The sequence below is a fragment of the Neolamprologus multifasciatus genome, chromosome 22 (genome assembly GCF_963576455.1).
Source record: "Neolamprologus multifasciatus chromosome 22, fNeoMul1.2, whole genome shotgun sequence".
NCBI lineage: Eukaryota > Metazoa > Chordata > Actinopteri > Cichliformes > Cichlidae > Neolamprologus > Neolamprologus multifasciatus.
The window spans coordinates 7,780,680-7,803,074 of record NC_140459.1 but is presented as its reverse complement, the minus strand read 5'-3'; the positions used below and the strand labels follow the sequence as shown (position 1 = coordinate 7,803,074).

General features: G+C 39.3%; 2 protein-coding genes and 1 long non-coding RNA gene across 3 annotated transcripts in view; 2 read left to right on the top strand and 1 right to left on the bottom strand.

Moving 5' to 3' along the window:
* The window catches only part of LOC146492814 (uncharacterized), a 181,421-nt gene that overhangs the window by 24,763 nt on the left and 134,263 nt on the right, over window positions 1–22,395 (bottom strand). The gene's annotated exons all lie outside the window — the stretch shown is intronic.
* On the top strand, window positions 3–9,192 carry LOC146492825 (elongation factor 1-alpha). Its single transcript, XM_085147999.1, has 7 exons — window positions 3–146; window positions 1,651–1,830; window positions 1,927–2,223; window positions 2,306–2,456; window positions 3,932–4,188; window positions 5,607–5,841; window positions 8,816–9,192. The coding sequence occupies exons 1-7, from the start codon at window positions 3–5 to the stop codon at window positions 8,938–8,940; spliced, it is 1,389 nt and encodes a 462-aa protein (XP_085004125.1). The 3' UTR covers window positions 8,941–9,192.
* Window positions 11,260–21,390, top strand: LOC146492824 (cyclic GMP-AMP synthase). The gene is made up of 9 exons (XM_085147997.1): window positions 11,260–11,278; window positions 13,681–13,803; window positions 13,898–14,118; window positions 14,446–14,674; window positions 15,674–15,804; window positions 16,879–17,023; window positions 18,347–18,446; window positions 18,851–18,973; window positions 20,833–21,390. The coding sequence occupies exons 2-9, from the start codon at window positions 13,698–13,700 to the stop codon at window positions 21,224–21,226; spliced, it is 1,449 nt and encodes a 482-aa protein (XP_085004123.1). The 5' UTR covers window positions 11,260–11,278; window positions 13,681–13,697; the 3' UTR covers window positions 21,227–21,390.

Sequence of the window (22,395 nt, the reverse complement as noted above, 5' to 3'; positions counted from 1 at the left end):
AAATGGCAAAGGAAAAGACCCACATTAACATCGTGGTCATCGGACATGTCGACTCCGGCAAGTCCACCACCACCGGTCACCTGATCTACAAGTGCGGAGGAATCGACAAGAGAACCATCGAGAAGTTTGAGAAGGAAGCCGCTGAGGTGGGTGACTGCGGCCTAATCTTAGGCTTCTTACCGCATAAACACTGTATGGGATATAACAGTGAGACTCTGAGGTAAAATGCCATAACAGTAGACGGTGGGTGTGGTGGGATAACTGTTCAATGATATTATTTGGGTAAAACCGCCATCTACTGTTAAAAAATACACACTGCCCTCAAGCGCAAAAAACGCATAAAGATTTAAATGTTAGGTTAATTTATGTCGTGCAAAATAAGAGTTAAAATCTTGCTTGTATATAATTATATATTTAATATTACGCAACATTTTAGGGGAAACTGAATTAATTAATCATTGAAAGTGAAACTTATTAAACATTCAATTCATTTTTTAATATAGCGACAAATCACTGCTTTCCCCTTAAGGTGGTTTATAATCTAAGGTAAAGACCATACAATATAATATAATCATTATACATGATATATATCATGAAAATTATATCTGTTATAATGTTTTACTTGTATATTATAACATGAAATGTTCCAATAACCAATGTTTTTGGATACATTCTGTATTCTACGATAGGACTAGGATGAATACAGGATATTAGCACTGAAACCTAGGCCTCAGTAAGGCACAGACATTGAAGGATGCCAAAGAATGCTTAGCAGACCTTGAACACAAGAATTTAACAAAGACAAACACAAGGCAGAAAAATAGCATTTTCACAAGAAAACTTGTTTTTAATCAATTCACAAAACACAAAACAATAAGGTACAAAAAGATGTTATGTTTTACATAATTTTTCTTATCTAGCCTGTAAATTTTTTGGTGCTATTAGGCTGAACAGAGGTTCATTTTTTAAAAGTATGCTCTCCTGAATGTAAGCTGAAGAGAAACAGCTTTAGGTCTAGAAAAAATTATTTTAAAATAAGACTTATTTATGAGGTATTGAATTAACCAAAGCGAGTTTTTCCTGTTTATTAAAGTTTTTGTTGCACGGCAAAACATGTTTTGGCCTTACATCACAAAAGATTTTAACCATTTTTTAGTAGGGTTTACTTTACTTAAAAATAAATTAATTATATATATTTTGTTTGCTTATGAAATGGGTAAAAACACAGTAAAATGCATATAACTCTGAAAACGCTGCAACCAGATTAACAGAATCAACGTTTCGGGATATACCTCTGTTAAACAAGCTAACTCAGATTGTCTGCCTAGCGTAGTTGCATAATCACCCCTTAAAAAGCTCATTATGAGCCAGTTAAAAGGTGATTTTACCTTTTCAGATTAAGGGATTAACTGGAGTTTAGTATTTGTATTTTTTCAAAGGTTCAAGGTCATGAACACTGTGGTGAAGGATGCTTGTATTTCTATAAGATTAACAATAAATTAAAATAGTAAAGTAAAATTCTCTAAATTCAGTTCTGTTAAAGCTGGATTTCAGTTTTCTCAGATCTATGAATAAAACTGATTAAATAAAATCTCTTCTGTTAAACCTTTCTGACTGATTCTTCCCTCTACTTTGCTTTTTGTGGTTTAGATGGGAAAGGGCTCCTTCAAGTACGCCTGGGTGCTGGACAAACTCAAGGCCGAGCGTGAGCGTGGTATCACCATCGATATCGCTCTGTGGAAGTTCGAGACCAGCAAGTACTACGTGACCATCATTGATGCCCCTGGACACAGAGACTTCATCAAGAACATGATCACTGGTACCTCCCAGGTAAGAACCATAAGCTCCAGCATGAGGATTTGACTCCTGCAAACTTCGCCTTGCAGCTGACTTGGATCTAATCTGCATCCTGGTGTTGATTTTCAGGCTGACTGCGCTGTGCTGATCGTTGCTGCTGGTGTTGGTGAGTTCGAGGCTGGTATCTCCAAGAACGGCCAGACCCGTGAGCACGCCCTGCTGGCCTACACTCTGGGTGTGAAGCAGCTCATCGTCGGAGTCAACAAGATGGACTCCACCGAGCCCCCCTACAGCCAGAAGCGTTTTGAGGAAATCACCAAGGAAGTGAGCGCCTACATCAAGAAGATCGGCTACAACCCCGCCACGGTTGCCTTCGTCCCCATCTCCGGATGGCACGGAGACAACATGCTGGAGCCCAGTGACAAGGTGAGGGATTCAAACACACCCCAGTGTAGACGTCTGCTCGAAGAGTCTTTCTCTTCACTTCCTCTCATTTTCTACGCTTTAGATGGCCTGGTTCAAGGGCTGGAAGATCGAGCGCAAGGAAGGCGGAGCCACAGGCACCACCCTGCTGGAGGCCCTGGACTCCATCATGCCACCCACCCGCCCCACCGACAAACCTCTGCGTCTGCCCCTGCAGGACGTCTACAAGATTGGCGGTAAGTAAAGCCACACAGCACCCTGTAAACCCAGTAAGTCATCACGCATCTCAAGGAAAAAGTAAAACCTGTGTCTCTTCCCACTCGTGGAGTCAGTGCCCACAAACTCCCATTTTTAAATGCCTACAGTAAAAAACTACCTCTAAAGGTACTTTTTTAAAAGTAATTTATTTGGATCTTGTTAAGGTTTAAAGTTAAGAGGTGTGATTGCTGAGATTGACACAGATTTATTGTTGACTTCCTGACCTCACTTCCACTAACTGGACTGGACCTTCAGACCCTGTTTGTGCTTTTTGTGCCTTCTGGGACATTTTTAATGCAATAATTTGAATAATGATACGACTTTCTGTGTGGTAAAAACCATCCAAGTTTATGCTTTTAATTCATTTATTATTCTTTTATTATATACAGATTTGCATCTGTGCAGTGCACCTGCAGAGTTTATGGATAACTTTTAGTGGTTTTTGGACCCTCAAAAGTAATATAGCTGCAAACAAAACACTAATAGTCTGACTCCGACAACCGCTGTGTTCCTCTACTCTGAAATCACCAGCAACAAGCTTATTCATTTCCTTCATTGCCGTTTCAGAGCTGTAGCATCAGCATCGTTCTCCTCAGTAGTATCTGAGCACCAGCAGGAAATAATGAAAATGCTTAAACAATCTAAACGTCGACCTTGCTGTCGTTACGTTTGCCGACCCCGGCTGCAAGATTGCGTGAGTGTAATGTAGAGCTGATTGTCGCGCGAGTCAAAGATGGACAGAAGCAGTACAAATATTTCAGGGGTTTTCTATTTCATGTTTTTTGTTTTGTCACAACAGAAATAACAAATAAATACCTTATAACAGGATCTGATTGCTGATTTGATGATTGTAAAAGTAACTAAATCACTGGCAAATCACTCGTTGTGTTCATTTTTACGACAAAAAAAGTAATCTAAATACTTTGCAGTGTTGCTTTGTATTGTGTTACATCCAGTGCTTTTAAGAGTGATTAATAAGAAAACTGTAAAACTTCCTTCATAAACATCTTGGGTAGTTTGAAATAATATATCAGGAAAATCAAAGAGGATGTTTAATTATGAAAATCTTGTCACCTCAGTTTAGTTGATAACATTAAAGCCACGTTAGATTCCAGAATCAAAACACCTTACTTTTATTGTTTTAAGTTGTTTAAGCTTTATTTAGCTTTAACTATTAAAATGTATTTCTTTGTTTATATGTTTTTGGACTATTTTATTTCTTTACTGCTGCTATTATTTTAAATTCTATGAAGCTTCTTCTACCTCTGGTTTAACAGACTTGTAATTTTATTATTAGTACTAAAAACAGTACACAATAAAAACCCAGCCGCCTCTTCCTCACTGTTTTAAGTGTTTAACCAATCAGATCAGTCTTTATTTACAAAAGCAGAAACGCTTGAATACTAAAAAAAGTCAGATATGGAGGAGCGCTGACTTCTCTCCCTCCTGTCAGGTATCGGAACCGTTCCCGTCGGCCGTGTTGAGACCGGTATCCTGAAGCCCGGCATGGTCGTCACTTTCGCTCCCCCCAACCTGACCACAGAGGTGAAGTCCGTGGAGATGCACCACGAGTCTCTGACTGAAGCTCTGCCCGGTGACAACGTCGGCTTCAACGTCAAGAATGTCTCCGTCAAGGAAATCCGCCGTGGAAACGTGGCCGGTGACAGCAAGAACGACCCACCCCAGGCTGCTGACAACTTCACCGCCCAGGTAAGCAAACAGAAAAGATTAAACATGCGATAATAAACATGCACACAGTTATTTTTGTAGATTACACATGAAGCAGGTACACAGAAACACTTCAGTATAATGCTTTACACTGCTTAAATCCAAACTCTTCTCAGGGCCACCCATAAATAAATACATTTAAAATGAAATAGTTTCTTCTTATTAATTCACTGATTCATTTCAGTCTTCCGATGGTTTCTATGTTAAGAGTGATTCCCCATTTATTCATTTATTTATCAGGAAACACTCTGGCCAAGAAGGCACATCATTACTTTACCTCTGCCTCCTGACAGCCCCTACTCCAGTCTAATTTCTTTAGAAGTAATTTCATTCTTTAATGTCGATATTTGTTGATAATTGTGAACTAATTCACAAAATGAAGCCTTTCTGTTAACAGGTTAATGATAAATGACTTCTCGTGGCTTACCTGCAGCATCTGCAGGCCCCACCAGTGTACCACTGCCCTGATTTCGGGAATCAGTACACTGTAGTCACACAGTTTGTAAATCAATCATGATTTATTAGTTATACATTAAAGCATTAAAGAGGATCTTTATCAGTTCAGTGTAAAGAGCACTTTGTTTTCTTTAGAGCTGTCAAAGGTTTGAGAAACATCTTTTGTTTTGCTGTTTTAAGGTTTGTCTTGGGCTTTATTTGTCCTCTTTCCCATATCTGCATATGGAAAAAACAAACTGACCACTAAATAATGGCTGACAAACAAATAAAAGCAAAAACAAAAGGGACACGTATCACTTATACAGGTGGACCCCTGCTGGACTGTGATGGTACTGCAGGCAAGAGGTCCTTCACAAATAAATAAATAGCTTTTCTTTGAAAAGTTTTAAACCAAGTAAATCATATAGTGTCTATTACCTATTTTGACACTTTTTAATTAAAAATTTATATATATTTTTTTAATTACTCATTTATCTGATTTTTTTAAATCTGAAAAATATGGTATGCCTCATCACTGTTTATGTCTACTACATTTATTCAGGTAAAAAATGACAGAATTACATGACTGTCTATCCTATTTTTCTGAGGCGAAGTCTTCTTCCCATCCCAATAGTAGAGAAAAAAGTCCTTATTTAATGTAGTCTAAGTATTTCCACTTAGGCCTCTTAGCTGTGATTAAACCAAGCATGAGTACGAGAACTTGAACCAGTTTGTTTAAAAGCACATCTTCATCGACAGACATCCCCCTAAGAAAAGCTGCACAGAAAACTAAAAATGTTAAAGTTGAAGGAAATGTTTTTGGAGCTTAATCCAGAAAGGAATACAATCCTGGCCTCCCCCCCTCCTCATTTCGGTTATTTCTGTCACAAATAGAAGTCCAGTAATAAACTGAGGAAGGATATTGATCTCTAAGTACAACACTTCCCTCATTTCTCCCTTCATAGGTCATCATCCTGAACCACCCCGGCCAGATTGCCCAGGGTTACGCCCCCGTGCTGGACTGCCATACTGCTCACATCGCCTGCAAATTCAGTGAGCTCAAAGAGAAAATTGACCGTCGTTCTGGCAAGAAGCTTGAGGACAACCCCAAGGCTCTGAAGTCAGGAGATGCTGCCATCATCACCATGGTGCCTGGAAAACCCATGTGTGTCGAGAGCTTCTCCCAGTACCCTCCCCTTGGTGAGTAAAAACGCTGTTTGTCTCGAAGATAATTATGTGTCAGCCTTTCCTTTAAAGCTGCAGTAACAGTGCAGTCGTGGTTAAAATTACCGTGTGCTTGGAATGTTACATCAGGTCGGTTTGAGAGTCTTTCCGTGAATTATTTTGGGTTTTATGGTAATTTTATTATTGAGTGAAATTAATTGAAGCTTCATCATGACAAAGTTTGGGTTTTTGGGGTGCTCATTGTGGCCCAAAAAAAATATTGCAGCACCCTGGGCCTTTAAAGGGGTCACATCCAGCTCCATATTAGAAAGTGTGGTCAGGTTTAACAATATATCTGTGACTTGAGATCGTTTAACCTCATGTGATCTATCATGATTAATAGAATAGAATAGATCTTTATTGTCACTGTTACAAGAACAGTGAAACACAGTTTGGCATCTCTCCGTTAGCAGCATATAGAAATTTAGCATTAAAATTCCTTCAGAATAAGAGAAAAAAAAGAGAAACAAAAAAAATGGACTTGAAGTTTAAGAGGTGCCTACACAGTGACTGTATGTAACAACGTAAGTGTCTACACAGATATGTACAAGGTATATATACAAGTTATATGTGCTATATAAAAGAGCAGGTGCAATATAGGGTGCAATGTGATGGTAGTGAACTTTGAGTAAGAGCTAGGACTAGAGGTAGGAATGCTGGTTGCATTATACTACAATAAATGCAGTTTATAAATACAGTTAAAATGTCCATAAATGTTAACAGCACAGTTAACCGTTAACCTTCAATCAGGGTGGAAGTAGGGCATGTTTGACACCCTGTGGGTGGAAATTTCTATTGAGCCTGTTTGTCTTTGACCTGTATAAATGTCTCTGAAGTTAGTGAAGTGCCAATTGCCTGCACTGCTGCCCTCTCCACCTGCTGCAGTTTTCTCTTGTCCTCCATGGTACAGCAGTTAAACCAGAGTGTACAGCAGTAGGTTAGAAGGCTCTCGATGGTGGAGCGGTAGAAGTTGATTAGCAGTCAGTTTTTGGTCTAATTGGGCCTGATGCAACTTCCTGACAAAGTATATTCTTTGTTGTGCTTTTCCTACCTGGTGGAAAATGTTTGTGGAGCAGGTAATGTTGGCTGAGATATGGACCCCAGGGAACCTAAAGCTTTCTACCTTTTCTATCCCTTCCCATCAATGTAGAGCAGGGGTGTCAAACTCAAATACACAGTGGGCCAAAATTCAAAACTGGAACAAAGTCGCGGGCTAACGTTAATATTTATTGAAATATATTTATTCCTCCAGATATAAGAATGAATCTTTTCTTATGGACTCAAACATGTTTTGCTGAAAAACTGAATATGGAACAAGCAAAGCTTAATACTAAACAATATATATATTAGCTGTATAATACCAGTCGGCCAGCTCTAATAGTAATTTGGTATGGCTTCGTGGGCCAAATGTAATTGTGGGCCAGAGTTTGACACCTATGATGTAGAGGGCGGAGTGCTCAGATTGCTTTGTTCATCTGAAGTCGATTACTCCTTGGCCTTGGCTGTGTTCAGATGTAGGTTGTTGTTGTCACCTATTAAATGTTACAGCAAATATTTCTGGCACAACTTCACCTACTTCCAAGGTGCGTGAAGAGGATGAAAAAGTCACAAAGAGGAATGATCTAACCAGCCCTGTTGCAAGACACTTCAATGATAAACATCCAAATTCACCTCTATTCTTTCTAGGCATTGAAGCCATTAAACTAAACCAAAGAGGTGGTAATATTAATTTTATCCCGAAAAAACAGAGAAGCATTTTGGATATTCCATTTTAAGCGTCTGCACTCTAGAAGCATGCATGAGGATTTTTCTATCAATGAGTTTTTGTGAACTGCACCCTTTTTTTAAATTCTTTTTTACCAGTTACTTTGCTCTGTCAATCATTCTCACATGGGTAATGTTTATCTATTTATTTATATTTATTTTTTCAATAAAAGAAGGAGTAGCATTCTAGATGTCTCGTTTTAAGTCTGAATTTGAGAGACATAAATGAGGTCCTCTTTTTTTTTAATCTAACTGCTGCACTGACTTCTTTTTGAATTAAATGTTTTTCTTTTTAATCGTTTTTTTGTATATTTGTAATATTCTTATTATGTATTTCATGCATGTATTTTAAGACAGGTGGGGATTATGTCTCCTCACCCCCGTCTTCATCATTAATGACTTAGTCCAGTAGCCGACCTAGTCCACAAGCCGAAATGTGTTGGTCAGGCAATAAAGTTGTTCCTCTTCCCTTCAAGTGTTGCTGGAGTTCCTGTATTGTGACCTATTAAATGTTGCACAATATTCTTTAATGTAGTCTAAGGAGCTTGGAAAGAAAAGCGTCCGGACTTCTTTAAGTTGCTTGAAGACGTTTCACCTCGTCTTAATGGGCCCCCTAATGATCCTCTACCTAATCATCGAGCCAGGTGTGAAAACGGGTGTAGGTCGCCATCAGCCAAGGTTTCGGGTGAGCTCATTGTGAAACCTAGCTCCACCCTATCATGTGATTTCCTGAGGTCAAATGGCCTAAGATGTGAGTGGGCGTTAAAGCGTCTGGGAAGGGAACTCAAAACTGGATTATAGATGGCAGAGAGTTGGTGTCGTAAGCCACCGCCTCTGTTCAAAGATGGTCGCTCACAGTGGACATAGATGCTTCTTTCACTTCTCTTTCAAACCATCTGTCCTCTCTGTCCAAAATGTGAACATTTGCGTCCTTGAAAGAGTGACCTTTGACCTTTAGATGCAGATGGACAGCCGAGTCTTGTCCCGTGGAGGTGGCTCTTCTATGTTGTGCCATACGAACCGTCACAGACATATTCTTTAATGTATTATAACCTGTTATAACTGTTGTTATAACCCATTATGAGACTTAACCAAGCTGCCTTTTGAATTGTGAAGTTCAAACTTAAAAACTTTTTAAGGTTTTGTTTCAAGCCTCTCATTGAGTCGTCTCTCCTCTTCCTCTCAGGCCGCTTTGCCGTGCGTGACATGAGGCAGACCGTTGCCGTTGGCGTCATCAAGTCCGTCGAGAAGAAGGTTGCCAGCGGTGGAAAGGTCACCAAGTCCGCACAGAAAGCCGACAAAAAGAAATGAATCCTCGTGCAGGAGGTCCACCAACAAGTCGCGTCTCAGCAGCAGCGGGCCGCCCCATCCTCCCTTCCCCCCTTCCATCCAGCGCCGTCTTCTCTGAGGCAGAGCTCTCTACTCAAGGACTGGCTTATGCTGATTAAAACCCATCGGAAGAGTTTCCGTAGGAAAGGAAGGTTCGTGCCTTCAAGGGAAAACTACCATCATGATTACATTTAAACCAAAACAATAAAAATCTCAAACATTGCCAAATGAAAACGCCTCTTTTGTGTTTATTGACTGCAGACAGTGGCAGCACTGGTACATGGACTGGTTCTTTTATGCACTTTTCTGCTCTACCTGAGCACTCAAACACTTCATACATGCCTCATTCACCCATTCATACCAGCATTTTGCTCTATGCTTCAGTGCTTTCTATCTACCATTTAGTATCTTGCCAAAAGGATATTTGGCATACAGCGCCGAGCAGAGGGCATCGGGTCAAACAGGTGGTGGGCGGGGTGCAAGGGCTCACCTGTGATGGCCCTGGTTTTCCAGAAACAGGAGGATTTGGCGATGGCATCCAGGGGTGACATAGGCCTCTCAATGATTTCTTGGGTGGTTTTAATTACTCTCAGAGGTAGCAAAAATACGGACATTCTGTACTTAAGTAGCAGTACAAATGCTACTCATAAAAAATACTCCAGTAAAACTATAGTACTGATTCATCTCAAGTAAAAGTAAAGAAGTACAGGCTCTGAAATGTACTCAAAGTAAGAAATAAAAAGTAGCTCTTTGTAGGACGTTTCTATTTTTGTGCAAACTAACTGAACCTTGTGTTATAATTACATAATGATAAAATAATATCAGCAGATGGGAACACAGACTTCAGTCTAATTATACTCAGCTTGAATCTAAAAACTATGTCTCTATTTTCTGTTCCCTGCTTTGTTTTTGCCTCTAAACAGGAAAATGTGTACAGTCTCAGCAGGTGGGTGAAGCCTAAAATGAGTTGTAATGGCTCTGTGTTGGCAAAAGAATCAGAACTCACAATTTCTATTGAGAAATATTCGTAATGTACAGGCTGTGATCAGCTGACCTGATACTCTTTGTGGATGTACACAACTGAATTCGAACAGATGTCAGCAGATGTGTCGTGAGTCGTCCTGGCTGATTTCCATCCTCTGCACTGACAGTACGCTGTTTATGCTGCAATTCAGTGAATCAGTCTCAGCATCATCAGGTAAAATTCACATGAATCTCTGCTACACTGGGTGTAACCTAACTCTGACCGATGAACCACCAGTCGCACCCTCATCTTTACTTTTCGAAGTACAGCAAACTAACCTGTTCAACCTGTACTATATGTAAAGAATTGCCATGTAACTTTAAATAACACAGCTATACCTCACCTAACCTCTCGTCTTCCTCTCCTGTCTTTCTTATCTTCATCTCTGAGTGAAGTTAACTCTCTTTCTTTCCTCTCCCTGTAAAATACAGCAGCTGGACCTTCAGCTAGCAACACATTGTGAGACCAACTGCACACAGTTTAGCCGCTTTTGGGCTTTCTTTCTTTACCATGGCGTTGGTGTTGTGGGTCCAGGTGAGATTGACAAAAATGTGGGTGCCCAGAAACCTCGAGTGGAGACAGATTCCACCCATTCTTCATTTATAATGAGAGGGGAGTGGACCTGTCTGTGTCTTCTGAAGTTCATGATAAGCTTCAGGTTGTTTTCTGAGCACCAGCAGGACAAGTTCTCTGCTCTCTCATCTCCATCAGAGATGAGCCAAACCATGGCAGTGTCTTCGGTGGGTTGGTGTGCAGAGAACAAGAATAAAGATTATTTATGCCCTCATTTATTTCTGCAGTGGAATCAGAGATGACACAGCCTTCGCATTTTCTTGAAAATGAAACCAAAAAATTTAGAGGATATTTCCAGATTGTGCAAGATTACTTGGAACAATGTTTGGTTGAATGTATGACACATTCTTTCCACTTAAGTGATCCTGACCTAACATGAGCAGATAGATAAAAGCCACAAAAACACAAGTAAAGCATTAAACCTCACACTTGATTCATAGAGCCTAAATGCTTCCTGATGTAGTGGTGTCTTTGTGGGAATTCATTGTTGGGCACACTTGAACGTAAAAGGTGTGTGAGCACATACACCAGCTCATGGCGCAACATTTTCCCATCAGGGGTGATGAAGCTGAAAACCGGATCCCGTAGGTAGGAGGAGGAGGAGGAAGAGTGCTTCATCCCTAGATTCTGCTTCATGATAACTGAAAGAGAAAGTAATCCTGGAGTAGGAAGTAAAACACATCGGTCAGGGCTTCACCTCCATTTGCAGAGGACGCTGCTCAGGTGAGTCAAACCGCTGTCGGATTGTTTCATTTGCTTCTTTTCACATCACAAATCACTCGCTTCGGTGTTTTAGTGCAGAGGTCACAGAGACGCGGCTCTTTCGCCCCTCAGCTGTGGTTTTTGAAAGCCAAAATGATCGGATCCACGGATTTAATAAAAATGTGCGTAAATGATCAGTATTTGTTCAGGTTTGGACGTACACGTTTATAAAAGTGTTATACCTGTGGTCGGATCGCTTCGTATTTCTGTGTGGATTGGAGCACGCGCATAGGAGTCCTTAAACATTACACAGAAATCGCTGTACGCGTGTAACGTTTAGTTTACGCTCGTGGGTCACATTGTACGCATATGCAACCCTTTTCAGTCAAATTTACCTCCATAATTCTTTGGATCTTTGGATCCACTTACGCAAGCAGGTTTTCTTAAACAGGAACTGAACTCCTTCTTAACACTGCTGTCCTGCAGGGATATTAAAGGGACCTCGTACAGCCCTGATAGGGAGGGGCAGTGATGTTCATAAACAGAAATAACGCTAACCGGCCCGCTGCTACATTTTGTTTATTTGAAAGTTGGGTATTTACCATCTACTAGTATAAATTATCATAGAGCTCATTTAATTTCATGAGACACATACAGCCAAGTTGTGTAAAAGTATTGCTCAATAACCTATAAAACATTTCACCTGACTTTTTTACTCAAGGTACACGATAAATTAAATAACACATCCTTTAATCAAACGATGCTTTATCAAATTTGATGAACAGCCTGAGATGTAAATCCGTAAAATTACAGAAAAAGCAAAAAGGACTGAGTTTGTCCTCTAACTGAAAAGATGACATTTTCTGTTCATTCACAGAAAATCAGATTCATTTGACTAATCTGAATAAATGGCCACAGACCCACAGCAAACAAAACAAAGCAAAACTGTAATGAAATAGTGAAATAAGGTACATGAAATAGTGAAATAGTGAAAAAAGAGAAACTTTTCTGTAATTAATTGTCACCCTGACAAAAAACAAAACAAAACAAAAAACACCTTAAGTTGTATAGTTTAATATTTTTTTCTTTTACTTAGTTTATATTATTATGCAAGCCTATGGGCTTTATCTTAGTCAGGAGTTGAATATTTCCCTGCTTTTGCAATTTTCTCATCCATTTATTGCTGCAGAGAAGTCTAGAAGTTCCTTTTACTCATAAACTTTAAAACAAACCAGCCATGACCCTTTGTTTTTTTTACACCCTGTACATTATAAATGTTTTCCTGCCTGCTGACAGCTGAGCTGCTGACATTACATTTCAGCTGGCTTCTGTCTGAATTTTGCTGTACTTTGTTTGGAGGAAGTCTTCTGATATCTGTTAAGTTTTTCACTGTCACAAGAAATTCCTGCTTTTTTGCAGTGGGTAATAAGAAAGAGATGACGTGTGTATGAATGAAGTGTATGAGAACAGAGCATTTGACCAACAGTACAACACTTTAGTGCAGGTTTTACAGTCAGGTGGTGTTAATGAACAAACTCTGGACTCCAGTGAGTCTGACATGTTCATACCAACTGGGCCCAAAAGACATACATAAAGTGCTCAACTGTCCTGTCAGTTTGTTTAACCAAAGCGTGGAAGGGAGCTGTGAATGTGCAGGATAGCAGCAGTGCAGGGTGTGGCCGGATGACTGAAGTGTATGTAGGATGTTGGCCAGGGCTGCAAAAACAACACAACCTTACCATACTGTAATATCATATGGAATACATCAAAGCCAGCAAAGACTAAGCAAACATTTTATTTTTTTAGAAACACACAGCCCTAAACTTCAATAATTAAAGACATAAAATCTAACTATCTGTTGTAATTTATATAGAATGTATAAATGTTTACCACGTGTTAATAAACCTCTACAATTAGATCAGCAATGCCCAAAGTGTCGGGTGTGGCCCCCTGCTGGGCATTTAAGATGGTGCAGTTGGTCTGCAGAAAAAAAAACCACAACCATGTAATTTACTATTGTGTAATTAAGATTTACAATTTGAAATGAGTGAGTTAATAAAAAGCTTCATGTTACTTTTTCTGTTCTGACAGATATTTGGTCCTGAACTTGAACTCATATGTTGTTGTGGGGAAAAACAAGTGTAGCAGCGGTTAGCAGCTGCTGCAGGTAAAGCGTTTAAAGTGTTACTGTCAGCTCCAAAAAAAAGAAAATTGTCAGAAGATCAAAATGAATCAACGATAACACGAAGAAATAAATGAACAGAGCAGTGGTTAAAGGTTAAAGGTTGGATAGGTTGCAGAAAATTTGCAGATTTTAGAATGGGCAAATCAGTGGTGTGTTTCTAATTTATTTTTTTTTACATCTCCCATATTTAAGTTTCATAGATTTAATTAAACAGCAGGTTATTTTATCTGTGTTAAAGGCTGAAATAAACGAGTTATGGAGTTAAAGGACAAACAACAACGATCCCCACGTGAGGCACGGGTGGGAGACAGAGTAAAGCCCGTCGCCAGACCAAAAGAGAAGATTCAGCAGCAGCAATCAGGTGACACTGCCATAATTTTGGGGGCTTTACATGAATCTTTAACGCTCACCTCTCTGCTTTGCCTAAAAAAAATATTATCTTTGTCGCTTTGCAGAGGAGGGGGAGGTGGCTGAGGAGTCCGCCTCCATCCCCACAGACCTGGATATCTGGATCAGAAATAATGCCAAAGAGCTGAAGATCCGGCAGACAGACCGTCGCTGGGCTGCTGAGGTGGTCAACGATTTTCGTGAGAATCTGCTGAAATTCCTTAACAATGACACTTTATTCAAGTCAGCAGAGTGCCTCAACGCCGGCAGCTACTTTGAGAAAGTTAAGGTGAGATCACAGCTTCTGAATTTTAATTCAGACGTGACTCTTTTAATGTTTAAGGTTTTTTTAATCCAGTTTTAAGTATTTGTATGTCCTGCCTTTGTTCTTATTAAGTTCACCTGTTCATCTGATCTTCTGACTGCCTGAAAAACATCAAATCACGTCATCAAGTAACTCTTGATGCACGAGTATCACTTCAGTAATTTCCAAAACATCTCTTAGCACCTTAGTGATTGATATATAATGAAAGCCTTACTGCACATCCCTTCCCAGTCTCTGCTCCTCCTGATTGATGTGATCTGATCTGACTTTTAATTCATCCTCTGCTCCCAGATCCACATGCCTGATGAGTTTGACATGATGCTGACGTTTCCAGGCAGCCCAAACCTACGCCTCTACCCAAAGAAGCTCGACGGGGGTCTCTTCTACCGGCTCGATCTCACCCGGCCCACTCGACAACCCATTAAGGCTTTTCTTCTGGAGAACAGCCTCACCCTCTCGTCATGCAAGGTCCTGAATGAGATGCATCGCCTGGTCCGCAAATTCCTCAAGACCTACAAAGGTTTTCTGCCTCACCTCTAATCTTATTCTTCTGTTTCTCCTGCTGGTCTTCTGGCTTTTCCACCTTTTAATGGCTCAAAACTGTTTAGAGAATTTCCTAAAGTTGTCTTGTCAACAGGTTTTAATTGGGTGGGATCTGATCATGGTTTCATGGGATGTAAAACAGACAACCACATTGGGCTAAATTTGGATCAACTTTTACTAAGCAGAGCCCAGTTTTCACGATTATGAGGCTAAATAAAGGCCAGTCAAACAGGCACAAGAAAAGATGTTGTTCGATGCTTGTTAGGATCATTTAAAATCAATACCTAGACTCAAAAATTAACTCATTTGTGCATTACAGAGACATTTTTTAATTAACACTACCCTGATATTTTCGAAACACAGCTGTATCTTAGTCCCCAGAGTTATTATAGTGTCATGTTTTCCATTATTTTCATTTTAGTTCAGTTTAGATGCACAGCAGCAAAACTGTGGTTTTATCATTAACAGCACAAGAATGTAACAGTACAAGCACTGCACAGACAAAACTATCCCAGAGTTTACGTGCATATCCATCAAACTCTCTACAGTCAAACTGAACCAAATGAACAAAAAGAGACTAAAGTTGTTATTTTTGCTGATTTTGTAAGTATGCACTATCGTTTCAGTTAGCTTTGCAGTTTTGATTTTGATGTTCGTTAACAAAAAGGTTCATCAACACCAACCCCGAGTCTCCATCACTAGATTAATAAAGTGAGATTAGAAATAATTGAGATTTTTTTATTCGTTATTCCCAAAATATCTGCAGTGAATAACAATTTATAATGAGTAGTCAGTAAACTCTGATGTTACTGAACCACAAGTGTTGAGAAATGAAGCTCAACATGTTCAGATGCATTTTAATCACAGTGGTACCGGCCTCTTAATGTGCTCTTAATGTGATCCCACTCTCTTCAGAGTGGGATCATTACACAAACAAAAACAGAGTTTTTAACATTTAACCTGTGCCTGTTTTCAGTGCCCGATGAATGCTATCGCTGGGAGGTGAACAGGAAGCGCGTGCACTCTCCGGCTGTCACTTTGTCTCTCTTCAAAACTGACAAGAACAGCGAGGAGCTGATCTCCGTGGATGTGGTTCCTGCGCTCGAGGTAATCACTGAATCTGCTCTGTGGTCATAAATAAGATTACTGGCCGCTTTATGTCTGCTGCTCAAAATCATAATTAAAGGTATGAAGCCTGGATGACCTGTAGTTTTGTCTGAATGGTGCATGATTCACCTTCAGCACTTTTGTAACAATGCTCAGTTTGTTTAACTTGGACATAAGAGAAATCATCACTGGCTTCTTTCTCCTCCCCTCAAAATTACTCATACCCCTTTAAAGTGACGCCGGAAACTATTGGCAAAATAAAACCACACATCTGCATGTATTGTCTGTACTTTAAGGGCTCTGGAAACACACGGCTCTCCCAGTGTTTCCAGTTTAAGCTAGTGTTATTAAAATAGTATTTTCATTATCATTTCTTAATGATTATTTTTAATAATTTCATGTTGCTTTTAATTTATTTGTTTGTTTTATTTTAAATCAATCTTGTGTTTCTAATGTTTCCCTCTCAGTAACGTATAATTTTTAAGTCTTTTGTCAAACCTATCTTGTGCATCAACTTGTAACTTTTTTTGGTTTGACAGCTTGAGGCTTGTTTTTTTGACTAGTGTCAGTTTCAAAGTTTGCTTATAAAGTGAGACACAGAGCAGTGAGTTTATGGTGTTTATTCACTTGCAAGGGAAGAAATGCCATACAGGTTTATTCTGGGAGCAGATAAGCTTCAAAGAAATCAGTTTAGTTACCACAAGGAACTACAGGAATATTTACTCCTTACCAGACAGCAACAGCACATAACACGCCTCAAAATGGATTACAATAATAAACATAGCCCCCAGTATGCACCTACATTTTTTTCCCACAACACAAAGGTCACAAAACTAATTTTGAGGGGATAGAATCACTTGGAAATCTAGCAATGACATCTCCCAAAGGGCAAAACAAAACAGGCATCCCAAAAAAAGCTTGACAGAGGGATAACAACATCAGGATGCCATTGAAACACACCAAAAAGATAAATATTAAACAGTGAACCGGGACAGTTACATGACACGTGGCAAAAGAGTTAACTGTGTTTTGCACCTGCTGCGAGGTAATGTTCCTCCTTGTGTCTGTTTGTAGGTTCAAAGTTGGCCGGCTGCGGTTCGTAATGGCCCGGATGTAACCAACTGGCTGGGAAAGAAAGCTCTTCAAGACATCCGAAGTTTGCCGTGTTATTTTGTACCAAAGAGGCAGAAAGGACGAAACCTCAACGAGGACGCCAAAGGTGAGAGAAAGCTGACTCCTCTCCAGACGCCAAACTCAGAGAGGCGTTTCTGTGTGGTTTGTTTTAAAAAAGACTGGCAATGCAAAGCACATTCATTTCAGTTCAATTCATTTTTAGTTATATAGAGAAAACCAGAACAATCACATGACCCCCTATGAGCAAGATCTTCAACGACAGTGGGAAAGAAAAACTCCCTTTTAACAGGAAGAAACCTCCAGCATAACAGCCTGAGCATTTGGCTCATGGTGATATAGTGATACATACTCTGACTTATCATTATGAAACCTTGTCCGTGTTTAAGATAAGGTGAAACAGTGACTGAAAAAAGTATTATCCACCATTCATCCTTTCATTTTCTTAACCGCTTAACTCACAGGTGTCAAATTCCAGGCCTCGAGGGCCGGTGTCCCTGCAGGTTTTAGATGGATTCTTGATCCATCACAGCTGATTTAAATGACTAAATTACCTCCTCAACATGTCTTGAAGTTCTCCAGAGGCCTGGTAATGAACTAATCATTTGATTCAGGTGTGTTGACCCAGGGTGATATCTAGAACCTGCAGGACACCGGCCCTTGAGGCCTGGAGTTTGACATCCCTGACTTGACTGGACAGTTCAGCTAACGGTAGCTATATGACAGAAAATAAGGAAAAGCCTGATAGATTCACTTCAACAACAGCCAGAAAGTTTAAAAAATTATTATTTTTCTGTAAGATGATACAAATGTTTTGTTTAGGATAAAGGTCGGGGTGTTTCTCAGTGTTTTTCCAGCATCATAGCTTTAAAGATTCCCATTATGTTGGAAGCTTCTTGAGCTAGGTCCTTCAGTGTTTTAGGGCAAATATCTGGTGCTATGCTTCAGTGACTCTCAGGGGTGGAGCTCATGTTAACAAAATGACGGATGCTTGAAGTCACTAAAATATTTGGATGTCCAATTTGTGACAGCAGGTTTGTATATGTGTAGAAATCCCAGTTTTGCAGGTAGACGACTGTTTTATTTACATCTTCTCATGGACAAGACGTATAATAATATTTAAAACAGTCCAAATCGCTTGAATGGTTTCAGAGATATCAAAGTTTGAGTACTGGGGAAAAACAATCAATACATTTTGATCCATCTTCAGTGTACAGGTATGACACCATGAATGAAATCCAAAATAATAACAACAACTAAGAGCAAAGACAAAATGTAAAATAAGACAAACTATGACAGGTCATAGATAGGTTTTGAATCTCTGAAGCTTTATTGCACAATAGACAGCGCTCAGTTTTGTTGTGTGCTGTCCGAATACGTGGTGATATTATGTTTTGCATTCCCTCATCAGAGAGTTGGAGGATCTCTTTCTCTCACATTGAGAAGAAAATCATCACGTCTCATGGCAACAAGAAAACCTGCTGTGAGAGTCATGCCACCAAATGCTGCCGGTGAGACATCTTCTCACACAAGATCTGATCATCTTGGAATCACAGGCCGGAGTAAAGCACTGAAGTGTCGACTGTCATTTAGACAGAATGTTAATTGATAGATTTAATTGGTTTGACCACAGTATTCAGAGTTGATGATGTCACTGTGTTAAATGACATAAGTGCAATTACAGATCTTGTGCCATCCTATGCAGTTCTGTTTTGGAGCTACACTTGTTGTGTTTGTAGAGCATTTTCAATAAGATAATGAACAAATAACTGAGTAATGTAGAGCTGGGATCAGCTCCAGCCTCCCTGTGAGCCTAGACTGTCTAATTGGTTAATGAAGTGGATGACAGATGTCACAGATTTTAAACTTTTGGATTGTGCCTTTCTGCCATATGTTTTTTTGGTTTTTTTTGCAGAAAGCAGTGCTTAATGCTCCTCAAATCTCTGATTGAGGGTCTAAAACAACGTTTTCCTGCAGAGCTGGATGGCCTCTGTTCATACCATGGGAAGACCACCTTCCTGCACACCCTGTCCACCAGGTATTCCTCAAAACTCTCGTTACAGGGGTAGGCTTAAGGTACATATAACGATGGTTGGCTTGAAGTCCTGATTTCTCCTGACATATGTGTGGGTGATAAATAATATATTTATTAGGGGTGCAACGATACACAAAATTCACGGTTCGGTTCGATACTTTGGTGTCACAGTTCGATATTTTTTCGATACAAAAAAATGTTCATGCTTTTTTAATTTGTCATTTATTAAAATTGTAAATAGCCTATATATTTTAACTCAAAAGTACAGTTTTTAAATTTAATGTTGCTGAAACAAGGGGATAAAATAATAATTCTATCTGATTGAGAAATCACTCATCTTTGGAAAAGAGAGTTTATTACAGAGAAATGGCTCTTTCCAAAATAAAAGCTATACTATACGCTTCTTCTGGGCTATATTCTCAGCAGCATATTAAACATATCAGGTCCCCATAAGGAGAATCATGTGCTAACGGCTGTCTAAATGACTCGGGTAAAGTTTGTAGCATGCGTGCTTGTTGTTTTTGTCTGCTTCCACTAGGATGATGTCGGAGTAAATGTGCAGTCATATTCGTTGTGTTCCCACTAGTGCTGTCAGCGTAAATCTCGTTGAAATGACATTAACGCCACAACACGGCAAATCTCTGTTAACGAGCTACCGCGGATGCGTGGGGCTGGACGGCGTCAACACGTTAACAAGCAAACTGTGCTAACACACCAGTTCCCACCAATTTAATTGAGCATTGCGTGGCACATCCAACATACTGTTTTACTTTTGTCCATCTGCGCTCGACAGTGCAGATGGACTGTCGAACGCAGATCCAACACAGACAGCATCGTCAGAAGAAAAGTTGATAAAATAAAATCTTTTGTATTGTTCATACATATGCGTACGGAACCAAAAGCACTGTATCGAACGGTTCAATATCGATACGAGTATCGTTGCACCACTAAAATATATATATATCTATATATAGATATATAGATATATATATAGATATATATAGATATATATAGATAGATATATATAGATATATATATATATATATATATATATATATAGATAGATAGATAGATATATAGACAGATAGATATCTCAACCTTGTTTGAAATTTAATTGTTCAAACATAAATTAATTTACTACTCTCTAATTAAATTAAAGAACTACAAAATGAATTTGCTAATGCATATTTTCTTGCACAAGTCATTGTTGAGGCACAAAATCAGCATCTGCAACAGATTATGTTCCCAGCTGTGAGAAGCTCCACCCACCTCCTGTTCAAACCTTCTGTTAGTAAGAGACAGCCAATCAAAAGAAGGTCTAATACAGTGGTTCCCAAACTGTGCAGTGGCCCCTCTAGTGGCACACGAAGCCACTGCCAATGGGTTGCAGACATACATGGCAATAATGGAAAGAAGTTGAATACAATAATAACATTTTTATTTATTTGTTTGTTTTAGGGAACATAAGTAAAGGAGAGTATTTGATCCTAGTGCGTTGATCTTTATTTAACTAAAGTTCAGCTTGGTCCCTGGTTTTGTTGTGAAAAACAAAATAAAAGACAAAATTGTTGCATGTGGGGGATGAATCGTGGCTCAGGGTCCAAAGCTACCCTATTAGACTCCAAGAATAAAAATATGTAAAGATTAGCACAATCGTTTCCTTTCAGTTGAATAACAAGCAAAACATTTCCTATTTAAAGCTCCGCAAACTATTACAAGTAAATATAACAAAGTATATTTATGCTTATTACTAATTATAATGATAAGAATGAGTGACCTGTAATCTGCCCACAAACTGATATGACTCTTAATTTACATACATGAGTTCTCTGATGTTTTCCTCCCTGCATCCTGTCTTTCAGGTATGACGATGCCAAATGGAACCCTCAGGACCTTCCTGTCTGCTTCCTGTATCTTGTCCGGGCGATGGAGGACTATGCGAGCAGAGGCAACCTCCCTCACTTCTTTGTTCCCGAATGCAACCTCTTCTCGCCGCCCTCCTTCTCTCGTAAAGCTCTGGCTTTCCTCGTCAATGCCCTGAAGGAGCAGAGGAGGGAGGGCCTGCCCCTGCTGAAGCCTCCAGCTCTGGTGTCACCTCTGATGCCCAGGGAAGATTTAGATGAAACCTGCAATGAGACGTTTGAGGAAATGTCCTTCCTACTGGTTCACTCTGTGGACGCAAAACTGATGAATAAACTGGGTGTAGCATTTGCTGTCGTGGTGGGTTATGCCTTCTATATCCTGTTCACAAAATGAGAAATGTGAAGTATGATGCTGATTAAGTGAAACTCTGATGACTGATAACCTGATTTCAGACATTTGAAGTGAAATGAAATGAACGTCATTGTAGATAAACATTTAATTATTAATGAGGATATAAATAAATACACCTGTGTATGTTTTTAACTGCATTTTTTTTTTTTAAATCTTTTTGGAATATTGTGTTTTTGTGAAAATCAGATTTAATGTGACTTCCTTGCAACCTAAAAAAAACAAAATTAATAAATGTATTTTATAGAAAGGTATTTAAAGTGTAATAAAGGAAAATAATAATAATAATAATAAAATACAAAAACATTAGTTTGAGTTTTTTGTGTGCGTGTGGCTCAATTCACCATTTTAATTGTTGTTTTTGAAAAAATTAAGTGTAATATTACTCAGCTTCATAAACAAAAATATTAATAGATCAAAAAGGGAAACTAATCCAACAGCTTTTCCATTAGGTGTAATTATTGCTCAATTAAATAGCAATATATAGAAAAGATAATACATTGGACGATAATTATTGTAATATTTTAGTTATCTTACTTTAACAAATAATTATAAAAGAAATGAGGAAGGCTTGCTTCGTCTTGAAATTGTTTTGTCTGGTAAAAACTGAAGACAAAAATATATTTAATTAACATATATTTAATTAATTAATCCTGTAAACAGATATTTACAGGATGGTAGTGAGACCTGCTAGTGTTTGTTTGGAAAGGGTGGCTCTAAAAAAAGACAGGAGGCAAAGCAGGAAGGCACAGAGTAGAAGATGTTAATATTTTGCTGGGAAGGACCTGAATGGACAACATAAGAACTGAGTGCATCAGCAAGACAGCTCAGGTTGAGAGAGAAGCGAGGCTGAGATGGTCTGGACATGTGCAGAGGAAGGATAGTGGATATACTGGACAGAAGATGTTGAATATGGAGCTGCCAGGCAGGAAGGAAAGAGGAAGGGGAGGTTCGTGGATGCAGCGAGGAAGGTGGTGGAGAGGGTTAGTGTGACAGAAGAGGATGTTAGAGGCAGGGTGAGATGGAGGCTGATGATCTGCTTTGGTAACCGCTAAAGGAAATAGATTGAAGAGACATAGTAGTTAACAGTGATACAGAAGAAATACACTTGAGCATCTTTCAGTAAACTTGAAGCACCTGGCAGCCAGCATAAA